General features: G+C 51.3%; 2 protein-coding genes across 4 annotated transcripts in view; both read right to left on the reverse strand.

The window, feature by feature from the left end:
• Positions 1-1,029: 1,029 nt before the first annotated feature.
• PNPLA1 (patatin like domain 1, omega-hydroxyceramide transacylase) lies at positions 1,030-13,222 on the reverse strand. 2 transcript variants are annotated; one of them, XM_079327433.1, is made up of 9 exons: positions 12,554-13,222; positions 7,509-7,741; positions 5,864-5,929; positions 3,665-3,877; positions 3,192-3,252; positions 2,972-3,112; positions 2,634-2,727; positions 2,262-2,375; positions 1,030-1,474 (listed from the first exon to the last, which is right to left on the reverse strand). In XM_079327433.1, the coding sequence occupies exons 1-9, from the start codon at positions 12,753-12,755 to the stop codon at positions 1,441-1,443; spliced, it is 1,158 nt and encodes a 385-aa protein (XP_079183559.1). In that variant the 5' UTR covers positions 12,756-13,222; the 3' UTR covers positions 1,030-1,440. The 2 variants fall into 2 exon arrangements, with proteins under 2 accessions (XP_079183559.1, XP_079183560.1); XM_079327434.1 differs by lacking the exon at positions 1,030-1,474 and adding an exon at positions 1,717-1,750 and having other exon boundaries at positions 12,554-13,057.
• A 3,621-nt stretch (positions 13,223-16,843) lies between these two features.
• The window catches only part of BNIP5 (BCL2 interacting protein 5), a 70,511-nt gene continuing 65,923 nt past the window's right edge, over positions 16,844-21,431 (reverse strand). For both annotated transcript variants that reach the window (XM_079327173.1, XM_079327172.1), the window contains 4 exons: positions 19,713-19,835; positions 19,226-19,287; positions 17,529-17,786; positions 16,844-17,305 (listed from right to left, as the gene is read on the reverse strand). In XM_079327173.1, the coding sequence (XP_079183299.1) occupies positions 17,261-17,305; positions 17,529-17,786; positions 19,226-19,287; positions 19,713-19,835 (488 nt within the window). In that variant the 3' untranslated portion in view covers positions 16,844-17,260. The remainder of the gene's footprint in view (positions 17,306-17,528; positions 17,787-19,225; positions 19,288-19,712; positions 19,836-21,431) is intronic.

Genomic DNA, 21,431 nt, shown 5'->3' on the forward strand with positions numbered 1-21,431 from the left:
TCCCACTTTGCTTCCTTGGGGGAAACAAGCTCCTGCACAAGAAGATTCCAATCAATGCCAAATTTTGCCTCTATCCATTGCCTCTGGCAAAGCCTCTGTTGCTCCAAGCTCCTGTCTTCAAGAGGAGACAGCATCAGCTCTGCCTGCTTGAAAAGATGAGGGGTTAATAAAGCAAAACCCAGCTGATTTGAATAATGAATTGTTAAATATTTATTTCTTGCTCATTCCTGCTGATTTAGAGCAGGATGGTTCTGCACTGAGACATTTTAGTTTGGGGGTTCCTTGCAGACTGATTTTCGTTAAAATTCTCAAAGTTTTACTAATTGTATATGATCAGGAACCAGTGGGATGCACTGGGCAGTTCAAATTGTGCTCCTGTTTTTGGCAGATGCATTTAGGGGATTTGGAAGTGCAATTCCTAGATGAGAATTTTCTATGGGGGATTTTGATGCCCATTTCAATTGGGTAAGTGCCTCAGGCTGACTGAGATGGTAAAAGGCTGCCTGGAGGTGGGGATGGTGCTTGCTGCAGCCTGGAGAAGGAGCTGTTGGATAAGTGGGAGGGAGCAGAGGTGCAAAAGCAAATGCTTGTCCCTGCCTGGGGAGGGCTGAGTGTCTCTGAGCCTCCCACTTTGCCCTGTGGCAGGAACAGCTGGATTTTAACTGGCTTTGCCTGCAGTGCTTGAGAGGTGTAAATCCATCCAGGATTGATGGAAGACAGGAGCAGACAGGATCCAATGCAAACAGGATCCATCCAAAAGGGCCAGCAAATTATCAGGGGGCTGGAGCACCTTCCCTATGGAGACAGGCTGAGAAAGCTGGGGCTGTTCAGCCAGGAGAAGAGAGGGCTGTGTGGAGACCTCAGAGCCCCTTCAAGGAGCTAAAGGGCCACAGGGAGGCTGGAGAGGGACCCCTCATCAGGAACTGGAGGGACAGGACTAGGCTCAGTGGCTCCCACTGCCAGAGGGCAGGGCTGGATGGGATATTGGGAAGGAATATGGGAGGGTGGGCAAGGCCTGGCACAGGAGCCCAGAGCAGCTGTGGCTGCCCCTGGATCCCTGGAAATGTCCCAGGCCAGGATGGATGGGGCTGGGAGCAGCCTGGGACACTGGAAGGTGTCCCTGCCCATGGAGGGGGTGGAACAAGGTGATCTTTAGGGTGATCCCTTTCAACCCAAAGCATTTCATGAAACAAGCATCCAGGTTTCTTTTAGAAAACTCATTTCAGGAAAAGTATCCCAGGTCACTGCTTTGAACCAAAGATGGCAGAACACAGGATTTTGTTCTTTCACACAGCACTCCTAGGTAACTTGGAGTCTTGTTATATCAAAGCTCCCTTCAGCTGCTTCTCACATTAATTCCTGCAGTCTTCATGGCCCTTTGGATGAAACTTCCCTCTGTTCCATTTCCCTTTGTGCAATTAAACAGGCTGTTTACTCTAATTAACTGCTGCTGCTGTTGGGATCCATGTGTTGCCTGTTGGGAACCAACAAACAGGGGAGGCAAAGCCAATCCACAGGCTCTGATATGCAGCATGGATTTGGGATAATTGAGAGCACTGCCAATTAATTCTGTGTGCAGATCAGTGGCACAGGGTGCCTTTGCCTGGGCCTTGCTCTGTGTGTGGCCATGAGTTACAGACAATTGCAGGAGAAGAACTCATGTATTTGTAAAATGTGAGAAGATGCAGCCTGCAGGACTTGGAAGTAGATCTTTAGGTCTCCAGGGTCCTGCTGGGACAATCCTTGTTACCTGTGGGAACAAGGTGACAGCTGAGGTTCAGGCACTGGCAGGGATGAGCAGCCCCTCATTGTTGGACTCCAAAGGGTTTTCTCACAGCTGAGGAGTTTGCAGCTGTCTCAGGGTGAAATAATTTCGAGTCTCTTGGGCAGCTGCACAGGAGGGAACTCACAAGCAGATTTTGGGGTGATATGCCTTAAATCCCTGAGAGCTTAGTGCCAGAACATCTCTCAGGATCCTTGTGAATGTGCCTGGTGTCCTGCCAGCACAGAGCCCAGCAGATAAACATCTGGAACACAAATGTATTGCACCAGGGAGGTGGCACTAAGTTGGTTTGTAGCCTCTTTGAGATATCAAAATAATATCCCAGAGATAAAAAAATAGCTACTTTAGATTTGGACTACTCCAGATTTGGAGACTTTAGCCACGCTCAGCATCAGTGACCCAGTGGGTGAGATTCCCAAAGGTTTCCCTGCTCTGCACCCTGCTCTCTTTATGGGGTCTGCAGCCCCCAGCCCCTCACCTCCTCCTGTCCACGGCTGTCTTAGGCAGAGCAGGCACCAAGGTTTGGAGGAGCTTGTGGAGTCGCTGGAGCAGGGAGCTGACACCTTCCAGCAGCCCCCACACCTTCTTCACCCTGCAGAAGCAAAGTACCCAGGCTGAGATTACTGATGGCTAAAGGCAGCAGGAGGGGAGGGTGTCCATGGTAAATGCACATTGGAATCATCTTTTCCATAACCAAGTGTGGCATTCCCACCAGCTGTGCCCACTCTCCCTTGGATCTTGCCTTCAGGGAACACCAAATCCCTCCCTGTGTCCCTTCAGCTGCCCCACCACTGCTGAAGGCACAGCCCTGCTTTGTCATTCCCTAATGCCTCTGCTGGGATGTTCTTACCCCTTCCTGAACAAGGCTGGGAGCCTGTAGGGCTGCAGCAGGACCTTGGCCAGTGGGTCCTGCAGTCCATTCACCTGCTCCTTCTTCCACAAGCCTGCACCCAGGAATGACAGCACAGAAAGAAATAAAGACCAGGAATTACAAACAATGAAATAAATGCAATAACTCCTCTTGTGCAGCTCAGGTAGGTACTGAAGCCCAGGTAAGAGTCCAGCTGGAGCCACTCTTACAAAGTCTCTTTGCAATTGAAATATTTACTCTAATAAATAACTCAGTCATGTCTTAAGTACAGCACTGCTGCTCTTGAGGGCCCAAGCTGAGCACCCCAAATCCTCTACCTGGCAGGAAGTAAGGGGTCAGGCACTGAGGAACCCTTTTGTACAGGCCAGGGTGTGTCCCATTGGATTTTCCAGAGTCGTTCTTCCCACAGGTGCTGCCGAAGCGGAAATTGCCATCGAAGTAGTTAAAGCCAAAGGCATCTGGGAGACACAGAGAGGAAGGGATGATGTTTGTCTGTGCCACAGCAAGGTGCCCCTCGGGTCCTGGGGTGCCACTTACTGTTCCTGTACAGGAAAAGGGCAGTGTCCTGGTACCCCTGGGAGAAAATGTCGTTCAAGACCTGCAAGGAGAAGCACTTGAGGTCACTAAAGAGCCCTGCCCCAGGTAATATCCAAAGCTAGATCCAGGATCTATCCAAAGCTGTTTGACTGTGGAGGGTTGGGATGGCCCATTTGGGAAGGCAGCAAGCAGTGGTTGGTTTCCAACCACCACAACACTGGAACACAGAATGGTTTGGGTTGGAAGGGACCTTAGACATCACCTGGTTTTGTCTGGTCCTTTCCAGGTTTTGGACCCCATTCCAAGCTGGCCACCCATCAGCAGTGTCCCCTCCTCAAAAAGTACTGAAAAAACATTGGGTGCAGCCCCCTCCCATTAATTAATTAATCCCACTAACAGTGGAGATTGAGCAGGCAGGAGCAGCACTAATCTTTCCACCAAAACGAAGCTGGGATAAGTCCTGGCGGGCTCACCATGGTGCTGGGTGGAAAGAGAGCGTAGCTGATCCTGCAGAGGTTCTCTATGGAGATCTGGATGCTGCCGTTGAAGATCTGGAAGCAGAAGAAGATGGCGGGGCAGTCGCGGGGGCAGATGTCCAGCTCGCCAGTGAACGGGGACACGGTGATCACGGGCTCCTCCAGGCTGGACACGGGCTGCAGGCCCGTGAAACCTCCGTCCACGTAGCGCTGGGGAGGAGCAGAGGGAGGGTTTGCTCTGGGCACCTCTGTGGTTGTCTTGGGTTGCAATACAGGATGTGGCCAGAAATGTGGATTCTGTCCCCAGCTGTTACAGCCGGGTGGGACAGTGACCCTGATCTCCTGGCACATATTCTCTGCTAATGGGCCATCTTTAAACCAGCTGGGCAATCATCTTTATCTTTCCCATGACCCACCCTTCATCCAGGAGGTATCACCTGTTAATGGGCCATTGTTCAAAACTGGGTGTGGCAGCGATTCTTATCACTGTGGGAGATATCTCCTGTTAATGGGCCATTGTTTAAAACTGGGTGTGGCAGTGACCCTGATCTCCTGGCACATATTCTCTGGTAATGGACCATCTTTAAACCAGCTGGGGCAATCATCTTTATCTTCCCACAGCCCATCCTCCCTCCAGGAGATATCTCCTGTTCATGGCCAGTGAGTCCCAGTGCATGACTGATAAAATTCCATCATCCCACTGGGAGATGGTCCAGCCAGGGCAGGAGCCAAGCCTTTCCTACCCAGATAAAAACTGAGATTTGGAACACCAGGGCACCTTTTCCCACTGGATCCCAGAGGAAAGCCAGACCTTTCCACATCATCCCTGCACCTTCAGAGGAAACTGCACCTTCTCCAGGAGCACTGCTCCAGCTGAACCACATCTGCCACTGCAGGAGGATGCAGCCACCATTGAATGGCACTGCTGCCACCACCCTGACTGACTGACAGGTGTCAGCTTGGATTCTGACTCTGGCAGGGTTTGGGATTGTTCTTTGGAATATTGTATTTCTATTTTAATTTTCCTAGTAAAGAACTGTTATTCCTAATTCCCATATCTTTTCCTGAGAGCCCCTTAATTTCAAAAATACAATAATTTGGAGAGAGGGGGTTTGCATTCTCCATTTCAAAGAGAAGCTTCTGCCTTTATTGGCAGACATTCCCTGCCATGGGCTGTGACATCTTCTGTTGCATTTTTAGGTTATAAGAGCAGCAAAAAGGATAATGCAACATAGTTCCTTGTGTAATGGAGAAGCAAGAGAGAAAGAGCTTTATTCAAAGAAACACTACACATATGTAAAGGGTAGTTTGTGCAAAAAAGAAAAGACTCATTGTTTCAAGAAGGAAACACCTCTCTCAAAACACACTTTAAGCAAAACATCACATCTCTAACGCTCCCTGCAAATGTTTAATCATTGTTATAATTTGTTGACCTCATAAAGGCCTGAGAAAGGCAAGGCCTCAAGGCTGCTTTTGCCCTGGTTCCCAGTAGAATACAACAACAACCTCCCACTATCCAGGTTGCTCCAAGCCACGTCCAACCTGGCCTTGGGCAGTCCCAGGAACATTAGAGACCCTTCTGGTGCCTGAAGGGGCTCCAAGAGAGTTGAAGAGGGACTTTGGACAAGATAGGACAAGGGACAGCAGCTTGCCACTGCCATTAGGATTAGATGGAATATTGGGAAGAAATCCTTCCCTGTAAAGGCACAGGTTGCTCAGAAAAGCTGTGTCTGCCCCAACCCTGGAAGTGGATGCACTAGAAAACACTGCTGAGCTCCTCCTTCCCTTCCCCTCCCTCAGACAAGCAGAGCATGGAAATGCTGTGGGCTGGGGAAGATCCTCCCACGAGCTCTCAGTGTGCAAGTCAGCACCTGAGCCAGGGGATGAGCCTGCCCTGCAGACAGCCCTGCCCAGCATAACCGGATTGTCTCCAAGCCCCGCTGTGGGCGTCCTCTTATCTCACTCAGACTGCAAGGTCATCCACACTCTGCCATGGGCAGAGCAGGAGAGGGCTCTCCAGATGGCAATTCCACCCAGCTGTCATTTTAGGATGCAGTGAGGGATAAGCTGAAGGGCTTTATCATCCTCCATCAGCTAAAAGAGCCTGGACACACCCATCCCTCCCTGGTCAGAGGAATGTGGAGTTCCAGCCCAAGAACACCCTGCTGGGAGTGTTTTAGTGGAAATATCACTCACCACTCCTCGGTAGGATGGAGGGATGAATCCACAGTAAATTGGAAGAAAGCAGCTGCAGAGGAGAGCCTGGGGAGGAGAAGGATTGCACAAGTCAAAGTTCCTGTCAAAGTTCTTCTGGACAAAAGCTGTTGATTTGGTGCCTGAAAATTCAGCTTTGACAAAGTCTGGAACCAGGTTGTTGGTGCCACCTGGACTTTGCTGGGGACTGTGGCAAGAAAGGCTTCAAGAAACGGAAAACATTTAATTTCATTGAAGTGAAAACATTTCTCTGGAGCTGGGCACAACACTGCATTTTTAAATTTTATAGCTGCCAGAGTGAATAGTTGTAAATCTATATGTCCATGTCCCAACAGTGCCCTTTGATGGTGGCAAGCTGAAGCATTGGGGCCAATTTCCATCTTTGCAGGTTTTTGGACAAAACCATGACAGCTTCACAAGGTATCCTCACCCTGCTGGGATTTGTCAGTGGTAAAGCCACTGCTGGGACATTTGCAACCATTTCCCACCAATTTCATCAGCTGGGAATGAGCACCCTGAGCTCCTGGCCTACCTAGGAGGCATCATGGGGTGAACTCCAACATCTCTTTACTGCCATCCTTTACTGTCTCCCTGGGACAAGGGACCCAGGACCTCACAGCTCTGTTAGGGCTTTACCCTGGGATTCTCCCCCCAGCAGATAATTCACTGGTTAAAGAGCTGCTTGTTGTTCAGCAGCAGCTTTGTCCAGCTCTTTCCTCCCAGGAAAGTGCTGAGGCAACAAGGAAAACCAGCTGGGTGAGGAGAGACCTGTGGGGAGAGCTGAGAGGTCACATCAGCACTGAGAGGTCACATCAGCACTGACAGGGCTCTGCAAAGTCCTTATTAGAGCCCAACATCAGCTGTATGAATCTGGAAACAAACCTGCTGCTTTTTTAGCATCATTTGTTCCATCTGATCCTGGAACTTAAACCTTCCTCCCTGCCCCAAACTCGTGGAGCCCATTGTGGGACCACAGCTCTGGCTCTGCCCCATCTGGGGTAGAAAACAGAACAGTCAAACCACCAGCACTTGGGATGTGTCCATCCCAGGCACTGAGTGGAGACCTGGGGCAGCAGAGTGCTGGTGAAGGAATACCAAAGACTTGTGAATTCCTAGCAAGTAGTTCTGAAACAATAGATGAAATAGAGATGTTAGCAGTATTTGAAATAGATGCTGAAAATAGTTAAGGTTTGAGGCCTCTTCCTTTGTTTAGATAATACCAAATACCACACATGCCAAAAAACCAGCAGACATCCTGTCCCAAGCCTGGCAGGAAAGGTCTGAAGATAAGGGTTAAAGCCATAAAACATGGTAATTTAGTTGTTCCTATAGGTTGCATGCAAATATTAGGAAATTAGTATATTGTATTCGATTGGTTATTGTAAATTAGAATATTCATTATGGAAAAATACTTATTGTACTGCAAATGGAAAATCCTTCTCTTCTTCTTCCTCTCTTGCTTACTTCTTCTTGTCTCTTACCTCTCTCTAACCTCTCTCTAAGCTCTCACTCTTATACCCACGCCTTATAATAAAATCCAACCCTGAAGAACAGAAATTAATAAACTCCTGAGTCTGTCCAGCAGCATCCAGACACCCACCTCCCCATCAGAGGAGGGTGTGAGTACCTGGATGAGCTCCTCCTTGGAGCTGAACTCCGAGGCCATGACGTTCTGTCCGTCCAGCACGCGGGTCAGCGAGATGTGCAGCCGGCCCGAGGCCAGCAGGTAGGAATCCTCTGGCAGCATCCTCTGCAGCACTGCCCTGAGGCTGGACAGCAAGCTGCACCTGGGGGACAGGGGGCCCAGGATGGTTTTCCTGACTTCTGTTGCCAATGCAAAGAAGAATTCCTTCAGGTCATCTGAAACAGAAGCGAGGAAGGTGGAGAGAAAGTCAGTGTAGCTGCACTAATGGTTATGTTTTAAATCCTGGTTTTAGCACTCTCACAAATAAAGTTTCTTGCAGCTTCTCTGTGTTAGTCCAGGATGATGCTGCTGCTACAGTGGGGGATGTTGTGGCAGGGCAGAAGGGGGGCCATGACCCCCATAGTGTCCTCAAGGGACATCACATTTTGGGTGAAATGCCCACCTGCACCAGAGATGGTTCTCTGGATGTTCCTGTCAGGATTAGGGAAAGGCTCCAGAGAGCCCCAGAAAGGGAACACTGAGTTATCCATGACAATGTGACTTGCACAACACATTCTCCCTTCCACTCTGGTATTCCATGTGGGCAGCCCCAGGTTTTACAGGGAGCAGGGCTGACTCCCAGCTGAGGATGAGGAGCACCTCTTCTTCTGCAAGCTGGGTGTCCTGGCTCCACATGGCCTGGATTCCTGGCTCTGGGGAGGTGTTAATGACCATTACATGTCTGCACATCCCAGGAGCTGCATGGAAGGAGCAGAGCCCTGGACCCACAGCCCAGGGCTCAGGAGACTCCAGGTTTCAAAGGTTCCACAGGGATGGGGAGTGCAGCAAAGCCTGCGGGCAGCCTGGTCCCATGGAGGGAATCTGGTGCCTTTGCTGGCATGGGGAGCTCACCTGGGGGAATATCCCACCTGGGGGTTAAATGCTTGCAGTGAAAGCTTGTCCAGCACCTGTTGGAGTCAGTGGGTGAGGGGTCTCTGAATTCTTCAGAGAGAAATCAGAGTGCAGGGATTGAATTAAAGCCTCTGGATGGACTGAAGTATATTAAGCCACTCACACATAAAGTAGAAGTTTAATTATAAGTTTTAGTGTAAGTTTAAGTTTTAGGGTAAGTAAATAGTCAGTAAGTTTTAGTATGAGCTCTAATTCTTTTAGTAAGTGAAAAGTTTAGATAGCAGAGTAGAAGTGCAAGTTCTAGTGAAGGTTACAAACATTCTGATGTTTTCAGTAGAGGCTCCAGGACCACAGTTGTAGATGGTGCTTAGACATAATAGAGCTCTAGTAAGAATATTGCTGACATTTTTCTGATAGAACAAGATAGGTTGTATGCTGAGTCTATACATAACCTAGGGTATTAAACTGAAATTCTGGTGGGTTAAGGAGTGGTGGTCTGAGTTTGTGTCTTAGCTTGTTGGGAAGATCCTATATAGGAGTGTGCATTGGGAAGAGTTGGTGCTTTCTGCCATTGCTTTTCTGCTTTTCCTGCCATTGCTTTCCTTTTTTCTTTTGCTCACCATCATCATCAACACCCAAGAAGAAGAGAGGAGCTGCAGCACCAACATCAGCTTCTCAGGACTCTGACAAGAGCAGCTTCTACTTCTCTCTGGGACTTCATACCAAACTTAGCCTGGACTTGGATGTCTGTGATTGTGTCTTTTGAGACTGATGTGTTTCTGCAATAAATAACCTTTTACCAACTATCAGCTGCTTTGCTCATTTTAGAAGATAACCCAATGAAGTTGGTGCCCAGAACACCAGAGTTCATAATCTCACAAGCACCAAACTGCAAAGAGCTGTCCTTGCACTGGGGGGGCTCCCTGGGACCCTGCCCCAGCATGGGGCCAGGGACTGGCTCAGGGTCAGGTTCTTGGACAGTGTTTTAAAGTTTTAAAGCAATGTACCACTCACAGGGCACCAGATGTGAGGTTCTTGGGCCTCTGGTGCTCTCTGGCACCAGCTCTGGAGCTCTTAGCTCCTACTTTTCAGGTTATCTTCTAAATAATCAAAGCAGCTAATAGTTAAAAAGGTTATTTATTACAAAGCACATCAGTCTCAACAGGCAATAGCAAAAGCAATGGCAAAGCAGCTAGCAAAGCAATAAATGAATGGCTGGAAGCCCTGGCAAAGCCAATGGCTAAAAACAATGGCTAAAAGCCACAATAGCTAAAAGCAACAACTCTCCCCATACATACTCCTGTATAGTATTTTTCTAACAAGCTGAGATGCAAACTCAGACCACCTCTTCTTAACCTGTTAGAATCTTAATTTCTTAGCATGCTAAATTACGTGTAAACTACGCATACAATTTATCTTGTTCTATCTAAAAAATGTCAGCAATATTCTTACTATAACTCTATTATATCTAAGCACTGTCTACAACTGTGGGCTTGGAGCCTCTATTGAAGATAGCAGTGTGTTTCTACCTTCACTAGAACACTCTCTACTACTGTAGAATCCAAACTTTTTACTTACTAAAAGCACTAGAGCTCACACTAAAACTGACTGACTTACTTCTACTTAAATGTTCACTTTATGCATGAGTAGCTAAACATCCTTCAATCCATCCAAAGGCTTTAATTTAGTCCCTGCACTCTGAAGAATTCAGAGACCCCTGGCTCACTCCTGCAGCTCTGCAGGGACAGAGGTTTCCGTGCGGTCTCACGGGATTGTGGGGATGGACAGACGGATTAGGTGGAGTGTCCCCAAGGGAACTGGAGCAGCAGGGGCATTGGAGGGGCAGTGTGTGCTGGGGAGGAGGATGGGTGGGTGTGCAGGGAGGGGAGGCTGCAGGAGCCCGAGCTGCAGGTGGGGTGCGCGTGAATGCGGGAAAAGTGGGGGAAAACTGCGGGAAAACTGCCCGGGAAGGGCTGAGAGCTGATCCCAGCTTTGCAGGCTTAGGCTCTGGACAGGGCTTTGAGTGCAGGATGAGCCTGGCAGCAATGTGACTGTCCCTGCCTGCACCAGCCTGGGGACAAGCGTGTCCCCACGAGGTGGCTGCTGGGGTCACAGGGCAGCTCAGAGCTCCTCACCCAGCCCAGGACTGGGGATTGCAGCCACCCACGGGACACCAAACACACCTTTCACTTCTTTCTGCCCCTGTTGTCCCCAGTATGAATGTGACAAAGCTTGTGCCACATTCATTCTCCTTGTTAGAAACCTGAACAGAGCCATCACTGTCCAAAGTGTCTTTTCTTCCTCTGGGGAAGATATTTTGGGCACTAGATGATCTCAGCCCCTCTAAGGGGATGATGCCTTCCCCCTCCAGGGAAGCAGATGCCCAGTTCAGGACTGGTGCCCCCAGCAAGAGCAATTCCCAAATGTATTTTTACTGCTGGACAGCCCCAGGTGCATCCATTACATCAGCAGAAGGAATCAGTAATTTTGGGGCTCTTGCTTATTTGTGGAGGAGTTCATCCCCATGTGGGCAGAAATGTTCCTTTCTGCCTTGTCTAAACATATTTGCCAGTGTTTTGAATTATTTTTAGCTGCAGAAGAACAGTTCCAGCATCCACCAGAGGTTTCAGGAACTGTTTGTTCCCTCCCAGCTTCCTCCATCATTATTTGGTCCCTAAACCCTTCTGTTCTTCCTAAACATCCCCACAGCTTGAAGCACAACTTGGATCAGGCTTAAGAGCCTTAAATCTTGTGTACACTTGTTTACACATGGGCACTAATTGGAAATATGGGAGGATGTGATTATTAAAAGTGGATTAACTACTCTGAATTAATTCTACATATGGGTGATCTTGTTGCTAGAGGGGCCTATTTCTACCTAGTTGAAAGAGGGTCAGAGTAAAGCCCCTTTAGCAGCAATAAGAGAAATCCCTGGGCTGGAGCAGACTGCTGCTCCTGCAGGAATACCCTGCTGACAGGCCCTTGAGCTTTAGCACAGGGAAAGGTGCACCTGGATTTGGGAATCACACATCTCCCCTCGTTCTGGGAGGGCTGAGTGGGAGAAGTGACATGCAAACTAAGCTGCCAGCTCTATAGTGTGACAGTCACCTGTGTGACAGTCCCTTCATAGCCACACATCCCAGGAAACCTGATCCATGGGGAAAAGAGGGCTTTACATGGCAAATCCACCCTCAGACCTCAGAGCAAAGGGCAGGAGATCTGCTCCTCCAGCAGGAGAAGGAGCCAATGAATACAGGTCCATCCAGATTTGCCCCTGTAATTTCTGCCTGAGCTGAGCCAGGGAGTGCTCGGGCTGTAAGAACCAAACAGCTACACCTGCCAAAACTGCACCCACTGGCTGCCAGGTGTGCCAGCACCTGGGCTTTCTGTAATGCCTTGTGAGCGAGGGGAGTTCCACCACCATCCCAGCAACTCCACCATCCCAGCATCCTATCATCCTATCATCCCAGCATCCCACCAGCTCCACCAGATCCAGCATCCCAGCATCCCATCATCCCAACATCCCAGCATCCCACCATCCCAGCATCCTATCATCCTATCATCCTATCATCCCAGCATCCCACCAGCTCCACCAGATCCAGCGTCCCAGCATCCCATCATCCCAACATCCCAGCATCCCACCATCCCAGCATCCTATCATCCTATCATTCCAGCATCCCACCAGCTCCACCAGCTCCAGCATCCCAATATCCCATCATCCCACCAGCTCCAGCATTCCAGCATCCCAGCATCCCACCAGCTCCACTAGCTCCAGCATCCCAGCATCCCAGCATCCCAGCATGCCAGCATCTCACCATCCCACCAGCTCCACCAGCTCCATCATCCCAGCATCCCACCAGCTCCACCACCTCCATCATCCCACCATCCCAGCATCCCAACATTCCACCACCTCCATCATCCCAACATCCTATCATCCCATCATCCCAGCATCTCAGCATCCCATCATCCCAGCATCCCACCAGCTCCAGCATCCCACCACCCCACCACCCCACCATCCCCAAGGCATCCCCAGGCTCCTGGACCCAAGCAGCTCCCTGGGGGGCTCCAGGCTGTGTTTTCCTGCCCTGCTTTTCCTGCCCTGCTTTTCCTGCCCTGCTTTTCCCTCCCTTCCTTACCGAGGCCGACGCCGCAGACGACGGCGGCGGCGATGAGCGAGCCGGCCGAGGAGCCGTACACCTTGCAGGCAGACCTGAGGAGCTCGGGAGCCAGCTCCAGCAGGGACTGCACCACCCCAACCTGGTAGAGGGCCAGGAAGCCACTGCCCGAAAAGGAGAGCGAGAAAGGGGTGCTGGGAGCCCGGAGATCCTCCACAGCCATCCCGGGGTCAAAGCTGCAGATCTGGCTCTGGGTCTCGGCTTCTCCTTTTTCACCAGGTGAACCTCAGGCTCTCTTCTCCTGTGCGGTCTCCAGGCTCATGTCTGGCTGCAGAGGAATCCAGAAGAGGGATTTTCTGCCTCCTTTTATGACAGCTCTCCGAGGCGTTGAGATTCGCGAGCTATTTTAATTACTGCCTGTGCTAAAAACAGAAATTTTCCTCTGATCGAAACAGCTCTTATAATCCTCAACCACAGCAGCTCCAATGGGCTGGATCAGGGCTCTCCTCTCATGCCAGCAGGTCTGCAGTGCCCCAGGAGCCCTCCCAGAGAGGATCCCTGTGTGATTGTGCACGTCACACTTGGAAAGGTCTCTGCAAAAATTCCTCTTTGCTTCATGCTTTCTTCATCAAAGGGTGTTTTCCTAAATTGGATTCTCCATCAATCCCAGCTTAAGCACAGCTCAGTACTGAGTGAGTAAAGGCTTGTATAAGACACTTAAAGCCAGAGGGTGTTACACAAGGGGTGGATGCAGGGCGTTACATTGGGTTAGGTTTGGAAATATCCCTTATATTTCCTCCCTGTTGGAAGGGTTTTGCCCTTGCCTGACCCTTGGATATTGTCTGCACAGGGTAAAAATCAAAGACTTGGATTTGTTTTTCTCTCCCCTCTCTATAAGGCCCTACAGCAGCACCAGGTTACCCAAACCTGTGATTATTGAACCAGAATCAAACTGCCTCTGAACTGTCTGCATTGCCTGGGGAATAGTTATAAAACCAGGAGAAATGCCTTGTCCTGTCTTTTCATGATGATCCAATGCTTCTGCCAACATACAGAACAAAAATTGCCATTTTAACAGATGTATTTATTAAGTACTGGTAAATATTGTGTCATTTCTGTTGTCCAAATCCATAGAGGAAATCCTTCCACTGGGAGGAAACATTCTCTGGGTTGCAATTAGGGCTGTGTCTAAACACAACACGTGGGCAAGGAACAAGGTTCTCCTTCCCTGTGTCCATGCACCAGCCAGGCTGGGACAGTGCAGGGAGCCACAGCTGGGTCCCAGCACCCTGATACCACCTTTGCAGTGCTGCTTCACCCCAAATTTTCACACATTTTTCCCTGCCTTCTCCAGCCATGATTGTGTCCTCAAGACAGGAATTGGAGCAGAGTTCCCCACGTGGATGGGCAAAATGTCCCTGGGTTGTCACCATCAGCAGGTGGACATTGCCTGGAGCCCCCAGGTTACATCATGGCCAGGGCTGGTGTCTGGTGCTCCCTCTATGTCAGGACATTGACAGCTCCAAGATATATCTAATAATAAATGGGATTATGCTGGAGGTGAACAACTGCCTGAATTAGGGCTTTGAGATCCACAGCCTTGCTGGAGCCTCTAATTTTTTGTCTTTCCAGTGTCTGATGTTTCTCATGATCCCCTTGCTGGGTGAGTCTCCCACAGCCTCTCCACCAGCCCCTCCTGGAGATATCAAAGCTCTGATCTGTGTGATTCATGCCTCTGGCTTCTCCAGACCTTGGGAAAGCAAATCCTTCATTTAAAGGATTTTCTTCCAGCACTGGCAAGCTCATGGAGGAAAAAATTATCCTCTGTTACTGTGAGTGGTCCAGACCTGGCAGGGCACAGGGAGTGCAGAGGGTTTTGTGCTGGAATGAGCTGTTCCCACGTCCCCTGTGCATTCACTACTCCTGTTGTTTGCCTCAGCCCCAGGGACTCCAACAGGCTCTGCATAAAGAGGTGTAGGATGCTCCTGCTTCACTCAGCCCTTGCACCTCCTCAGCGTGCCCAGCCCTGCCTGCCAAGGTTTGGGGAAGGGTGTGAGGAGCCCGTGGGAGCTGTGGGAACACACACACACTCCTCTGTCCTGCACTCAGTCACGGGGGCTCCTCCAGGAGGGCCAAGGTGCCAAATTCCCCCTGCACCCTCCCCAGCTGCCAACACCAGGACAGCATCCAGGAGGCATCATCCTGCCTGGCTCAGTTCCACCTCCCGTGAGATGAAACCTTGTCATCATCCTCTTAGTGACAGCAAGTTTTGCATTAATTGGCTCATTAAGTGCCAGGCTGATTTTCTCAGCTGCCCTCCCCCCACCCCCAGCACTCCAAAGCAGGATTAGAGGGCACTGCCAACTTTGGGGATGCAGGATCCCTGAGCAGCCCGGGATGGTTTGGGGAGAGAGCCCTGGGCTCACACTGGGGGCGCTGGGGGCTGTGCAGGGCTGGGTTTGCCCTGGCTGTTGGCAGGGTCAGAGCCCAGATGGCTGCTGTCCATGACCCAGGGATTGCCTTCTCTGTGGGAAGCCACAGCAGGGTGTTTAGGGCAGGATGAAGGTAATGCCGAGAGCTGGAAACAGCTCAAACCCCCAGGACTTACAACTTGCCCTTCTTTAAAACCTTCTTAATATCTCCAGTGGCCACAGGCAACCAGGTCCCAATTTTATAACCAGGAGATTAATCCAAAGTGCTGGAATTGCTCATGGGAAGAGATCTGGGCTCCAAAAGCCACCAGCCCTGGGGTGCTGCACTAAGGCAGCTCCCGACTTCATCACACCATGCCCAGCTGGAGCAGCATCCCTGCACACTGGGTTGGGTTTTATGGGAGCAGGAGCCCCTTGTGCAAGGGGCTGGGCAGGTTTGGCTCCTTGTTCCCCCAGCAGGGCTGCCCTGATGGGTGGGAGAAGCCCCATGGGCAGAGGAGAGTGTTGGGTTCAGCTGTGGTATTGGAATTGCACAGGAGAAGGGAATGGGAGTTTTCCTTTGTGATGTTTCACCTGGCAGGTGCATCCCACGTGCTGATGGAGGATGATACCCTCTGGCACAGAGGATATTTGACTTTCCAGTGAGGAGACAGAGCCCCTTTCTGCTCCATGCAAATCCCAACCCATCCCTGGCACCGCACGAGCTCGGATGCAAAACAAATTGGGGCATCCTGTGACCCTGTAACCCCATCCCAGCACATCCCCACCAGCAGCCCTGCCCCAGCCCTGTCCCTGCCCTGTCCCAGCCCTGTCCCTGCCCTGTCCCAGCCCAGCACAGCCCAGCACAGCCCCCAGGGGCTCCGGGCAGGAACGGGAATGTCGGGACTGTTGCAAACAGACGAGGGTGGTTTCAGTCTCTCCCACAGTAAAATCTCCTGGGTTGGTTCCCAGGCAAAAGGAATCGTGGTGCTGATGCTGCACTGTTGTTGGCAGGACCCAGGAGTGGCATTTAACGTTTTCCACACTCCTAATTACCCCAGGTTTAATTAGATGGAGCCCTGCAAGGTGTCCCCCCTCCCTTGGCAGTGACTCAATCCTCTGTCTGTCAAACACAGCCCTGAAGCTCTGGGGATGAGGATCAGGGTGGGGAAGGGTTACTTCTACCCCTCAAGGGCTCTGTTTCCCCATTTTCATTTACTTTGGGTTTTACAAGGACCAGGAAGGTCAGATACTCCAGGAGAGGAGGTGCTGGGCTGTCACCATGGGGGATTGTCACCCCAAAGGTGGCAGTGACTCAGACCCACACGTTTTTTTTTGCCACCACTATCACCTTCAACCCACCAGAACATCCCTCCTGCACAATGCAAACCCCAAAACTTCATCTCCTTCACCCCAAGCCATGTCCAGCCTTGCAGAGGAGATGCTTCTGCTGGTGCCACCACACTGAGCCCTGGACACCCCCCCTGCCCAGCCCAGCCCCGAGCTGCCTTAATCCATGGCCCTGCTTAGGGTCTGGGTAAAGATTAGCTGGAAACATTCCCAGTGATTAGGGCTTAAATCACTTTGGCACTTCACATCTTCTTAGAGCTCAAAGGTGAGACCCTGGCAGCTGTAAATCCTCGAGGGTGTTACAGCTCCTGCACCGCTCGGGAATGAGCTTTACCCAGTTCTTGGTGTCACATCAAGCTGTTCTGGGTAGTAAATCTCCTTCTGTGCAAAGGGAAGGCCTATAAATTGTAAAAATGGCAGGACAAGACTGTGTATCTGCTCTCAGAGTCCCTTGGAATTTGGCTGGAAAGGAGCAGCCCACAGCAGCTGGAGCAAAGCAAACATTACTCCATCTATAACACAACTCCCAGCAGACAAGCCTGGCTGGCATTTAGGCACCAATTTATTTGAGTTCTAGATTTTTTTCCCCAAACTGGATTCTTGGCTGGTAGCAGAAACTACAAAAATTATGTTGTACATTCACAAATGCATTTAGAAAAGCAGATAAATAAATACATATGTACAAACAGCAACAACCCCTGAGGTCCAACACAAGCACTTGGCAGGATCTAAAATACAAATACAGGGTGAAATTTGGGCTCTGATTTACAGACTCTTCATCCCCACCCAGGTGAGGTTCAAGCATTTCACACTGCTGGCACTGTCCTGGGGGTTTTCCTTTGAAGATTTTAAATCCACAGCTCAGAAGTTCACCCCACATCCAGGTCACCATCAGGGATTGTCCTCCCACCATTAAATGTTCATCCTTGGGTTCCCAGGCACCACAGGCCCCTCTCAGCAGCTGCTGTCAGTCTGGGCTATCACAATGGTCTGTCCTGAGCTTTTCTCTCTTCTGCTGAGACAAAAAGAAACATTCTTAGTACCATGGAATATTTGGATTGGAATGGGACCTCCCATCCATGGGCAGGGACACCTTCCACTAAGCCCATTTTGCTCCATTTTGTGCAAGCTGTCCTGGAACAGTTGCACAGATGGGCAGCCACAGCTTCCTGAGGCACCTGCCCCAGCTTGCTGCTGCTGCTGGGAGCTGATCCCAGCCCCACCCTGCTCCTCACCTGCAGCATTTTGCCGTAGGGGGCAAAGGAATCGTCCAGGTAGCGGGAGCCGAAGCCCATGACCCTGTTCACTGCCTGGCTGCAGATCCCTGCCACCGTGGCTGTCAGGTGCACTGTGTAGGCAAACTGCATCTCCTGGGGGCTGGCGTGGGGCCCACTGGCCCTCAGCTCCCTCTGCACGTAGGCATCAGCCAGGCTCTTGAAGGAGCTGTAGGACATGTCCCTGAAGAAGAGCTGCAGCCGAGCGTCCTCCCTCACCTGTGGGACAGGAGAGCAGGGCTGAGGGAATGCTCCAGTGCCACCCTGCACAGCAGCACAGCTGGCAGAGGACACAGCCAGGCACAGGCACACTGCTGGAGTCTGTGAGGGGGTTCTCTGAATCCCTCCAGGGAGTGAATTGAAGCCTTTGGATGGACTGAAGTATATTAAGCCACTCACACATAAAGTAGGAGTAAGTCAGTAAGTTTTAGTAGGAGCTGTAGTGTTTTTAGTAATGCCACAGTAGAGAGTGTTCTAGTGAAGGTTGAAACACACTGATATCTCCAATAGAGGCTCCAGGCCCACAGTTGTAGACAGGACTTAGACATATAGAGTTATAGGAAGAACATTGCTGACATTTCTTAGATAGAACAAGACAGATTCTATGTGTAGTGTTATACATAACCTGGTGGGCTAAGAAACTAGAATTCTAATAGATTAAGGGGTGGTGGTCTGAGTTTGCATCTTATCTTGTTGGAAAAATGCTATATAATAGTATGTATTGGAGAGTTGTTGATTTTAGCCATTGTTGCTTTTAGCCATTCTGGCTTCTGGCCATTTGCTTATTGCTGCTGTTTTTGCCATTGCTTTTGTTATTGCTTGTTGAGACTGATGTGCTTTGTAATAAATAACCTTTTGAACTATTAGCAGCTTTGCTTATTTCAGATTACCCAACAAGTAGGGGCCCATAGAGCTCTGGAGTTTGGTGCCTATAGAGCATCCAGAAGGCAAAAGAACCCCACACCAGGCAAGGAATTAAAAGTTGCTATTTCTTTGATTTTCCTAAGTGTTTCCTGCCCCAAGGAAATCGAAGGGGTTGCTGTATTTATTTTACAATAGTGCAGAGTTTGGCCCCATCCAGCTGCCCCCAGCCCCATCCACCTGTCTCCAGCCCCATCCACCTTTCCCCCAGCCCCATCCAGTGCCCCCAGCCTCATCCAGCTGCCCCCAGCTCCATCCAGCTGCCCCCAGCCCCATCCACCTGCCCCCAGCCTCATCCAGCTGCCCCCAGCCCCATCCAGCTGCCCCCAGCCCCATCCACCTTTCCCCCAGCCCCATCCAGTGCCCCCAGCCCCATCCACCTGACCCAGCCCCATCCACCTGACCCAGCCCCATCCACCTGACCCAGCCCCATCCACCTGCCCCCAGCCCCATCCAGCTGCCCCCAGCCCCATCCACCTGCCCCCAGCCTCATCCACCTGCCCCCAGCCCCATCCACCTGCCCCCAGCCCCATCCACCTTTCCCCCAGCCCCATCCAGCTGCCCCCAGCCCCATCCACCTGCCCCCAGCTCCATCCACCTTTCCCCCAGCCCCATCCAGCTGCCCCCAGCCCCATCCAGCTGCCCCCAGCCCCATCCACCTTTCCCCCAGCCCCATCAACCTGTCCCCAGCCCCATCCAGCTGCCCCCAGCCCCATCCAGTGCCCCAGCTCTCTCACCTGCCTGTCCAGCTCATCTCCTGCACTCCTGAGCAGGGTAACGATTCTCTTGATGGCTTCATCTGAGAGAGAGACACCAGGTTATCTCCAGCCCTTTCTCCAAATGCTTTGTTTAGTGCCCAGGAAAAAATCCTTGAGCAATGTTTCTCCACTTCCATCCTTCCAAAACCCATTCCAGCCTATTGCCAAGTACCTTGTTACCCTCAGCCAGTAAAAATACTCTCTCACCTCTGAATTTTTGTCTTTTGTGTGGTCTAGTGGAAGGTGTCTCTGCCCATGGCAGAGGGGCTGGAATGAGGCATTCTCTAAAGCCCTTCCCAACCCACAACCCACTCTGGGATTCTGTGAATCTCCCAATCCCCCAGACAAACCCTGATGCTCTCCCACAAAGTCTCTGTCCTGCTCTGGGGGTCCCGAGAGCCCCGGGATCAGGGTTGGATCCCATGCAGGACCTGCAGTCCCGTTTGTTTCCAAGGTCAACACTCACCGACCCCGTCGCTGCCGGGGGGCTCCGGGGGCTCCCCGCGTCCTCCTGCCCGGGCCCCCCGACTCTCGCTGCCCTGCGGGATCTCCCCGGACACGGGCGCGTAGAACCCCTCGGGCTCCGCCTCTGCCGGGAACGAACACAGATCCAGATGTGAGGATTGGTTTGGGCAGAAGGGACAGAGACAAGGCAAAGCCACAGATCCAGATGTGAGGATTGGTTTGGGCAGAAGGGACAGAGACATGGCAAAGCCACAGATCCAGATGTGAGGATTGGGCAGAAGGGACAGAGAGGGCAAAGCCACAGATCCAGATGTGAGGATTGGTTTGGGCAGAAGGGACAGAGACAGGGCAAAGCCACAGATCCAGATGTGAGGATTGGTTTGGGCAGAAGGGACAGACAGGGCAAAGCCACAGATCCAGATGTGAGGATTGGGCAGAAGGGACAGAGACAGGGCAAAGCCACAGATCCAGATGTGAGGATTGGGCAGAAGGGACAGAGAGGGCAAAGCCACAGATCCAGATGTGAGGATTGGGCAGAAGGGACAGAGAGGGCAAAGCCACAGATCCAGATGTGAGGATTGGGCAGCAATGACAGAGGGGGCAAAGCCACAGATCCAGATGTGAGGATTGGTTTGGGCAGAAGGGACAGACAGGGCAAAGCCACAGATCCAGATGTGAGGATTGGTTTGGGCAGAAGGGACAGAGACAGGGCAAAGCCACAGATCCAGATGTGAGGATTGGTTTGGGCAGAAGGGACAGAGACAGGGCAAAGCCACAGATCCAGATGTGAGGATTGGTTTGGGCAGAAGGGACAGAGACAGGGCAAAGCCACAGATTCAGATGTGAGGATTGGGCAGAAGGGACAGAGAGGGCAAAGCCACAGATCCAGATGTGAGGATTGGTTTGGGCAGAAGGGACAGACAGGGCAAAGCCACAGATCCAGATGTGAGGATTGGTTTGGGCAGAAGGGACAGAGACAAGATAAAGCCACAGATCCAGATGTGAGGATTGGGCAGAAGGGACAGAGAGGGCAAAGCCACAGATCCAGATGTGAGGATTGGTTTGGGCAGAAGGGACAGAGACAGGGCAAAGCCACAGATCCAGATGTGAGGATTGGTTTGGGCAGAAGGGACAGAGACAAGATAAAGCCACAGATCCAGATGTGAGGATTGGTTTGGGCAGAAGGGACAGAGACAGGGCAAAGCCACAGATCCAGATGTGAGGATTGGTTTGGGCAGAAGGGACAGAGACAGGGCAAAGCCACAGATCCAGATGTGAGGATTGGTTTGGGCAGAGAAAGGACAGACAGGGCAAAGCCACAGATCCAGATGTGAGGATTGGTTTGGCAGCACTGACAGACAGGACACAGCCCTGGGGCTGGTGCCCAGCCCGGATCAGCACATTCCGAAGGGGGAGGAGGAGCAGAGCTGCTCTGAATGCCCTGAATGCCCCAAATCTACTCAGAACCCCCCGGGCAGAGCTGGGCTGGCACCGGGTGCCCCACCTGCCCCCCAGGTGAGGCTCCAGCAGCTTTAAATCAACCCTAGAATGGCTCAGGATCTAATCTCAGGTCTCAAATGCAGGTTTTAACTAAACCAGCCTCGTTTGTCACAGGTGGAAAGCTCAAGTTTGGGTGATAACATCCACAGCTGCCTTGGGGTGGCCGTGCCCAAAGCAGAGGCACAACGACCCTTCCTGGGGCAGCAGGGTGGGATTGGAG

Source organism: Erithacus rubecula, assembly GCF_903797595.1.
Source record: "Erithacus rubecula genome assembly, chromosome: 26".
Taxonomy (NCBI): Eukaryota; Metazoa; Chordata; class Aves; order Passeriformes; family Muscicapidae; genus Erithacus; species Erithacus rubecula.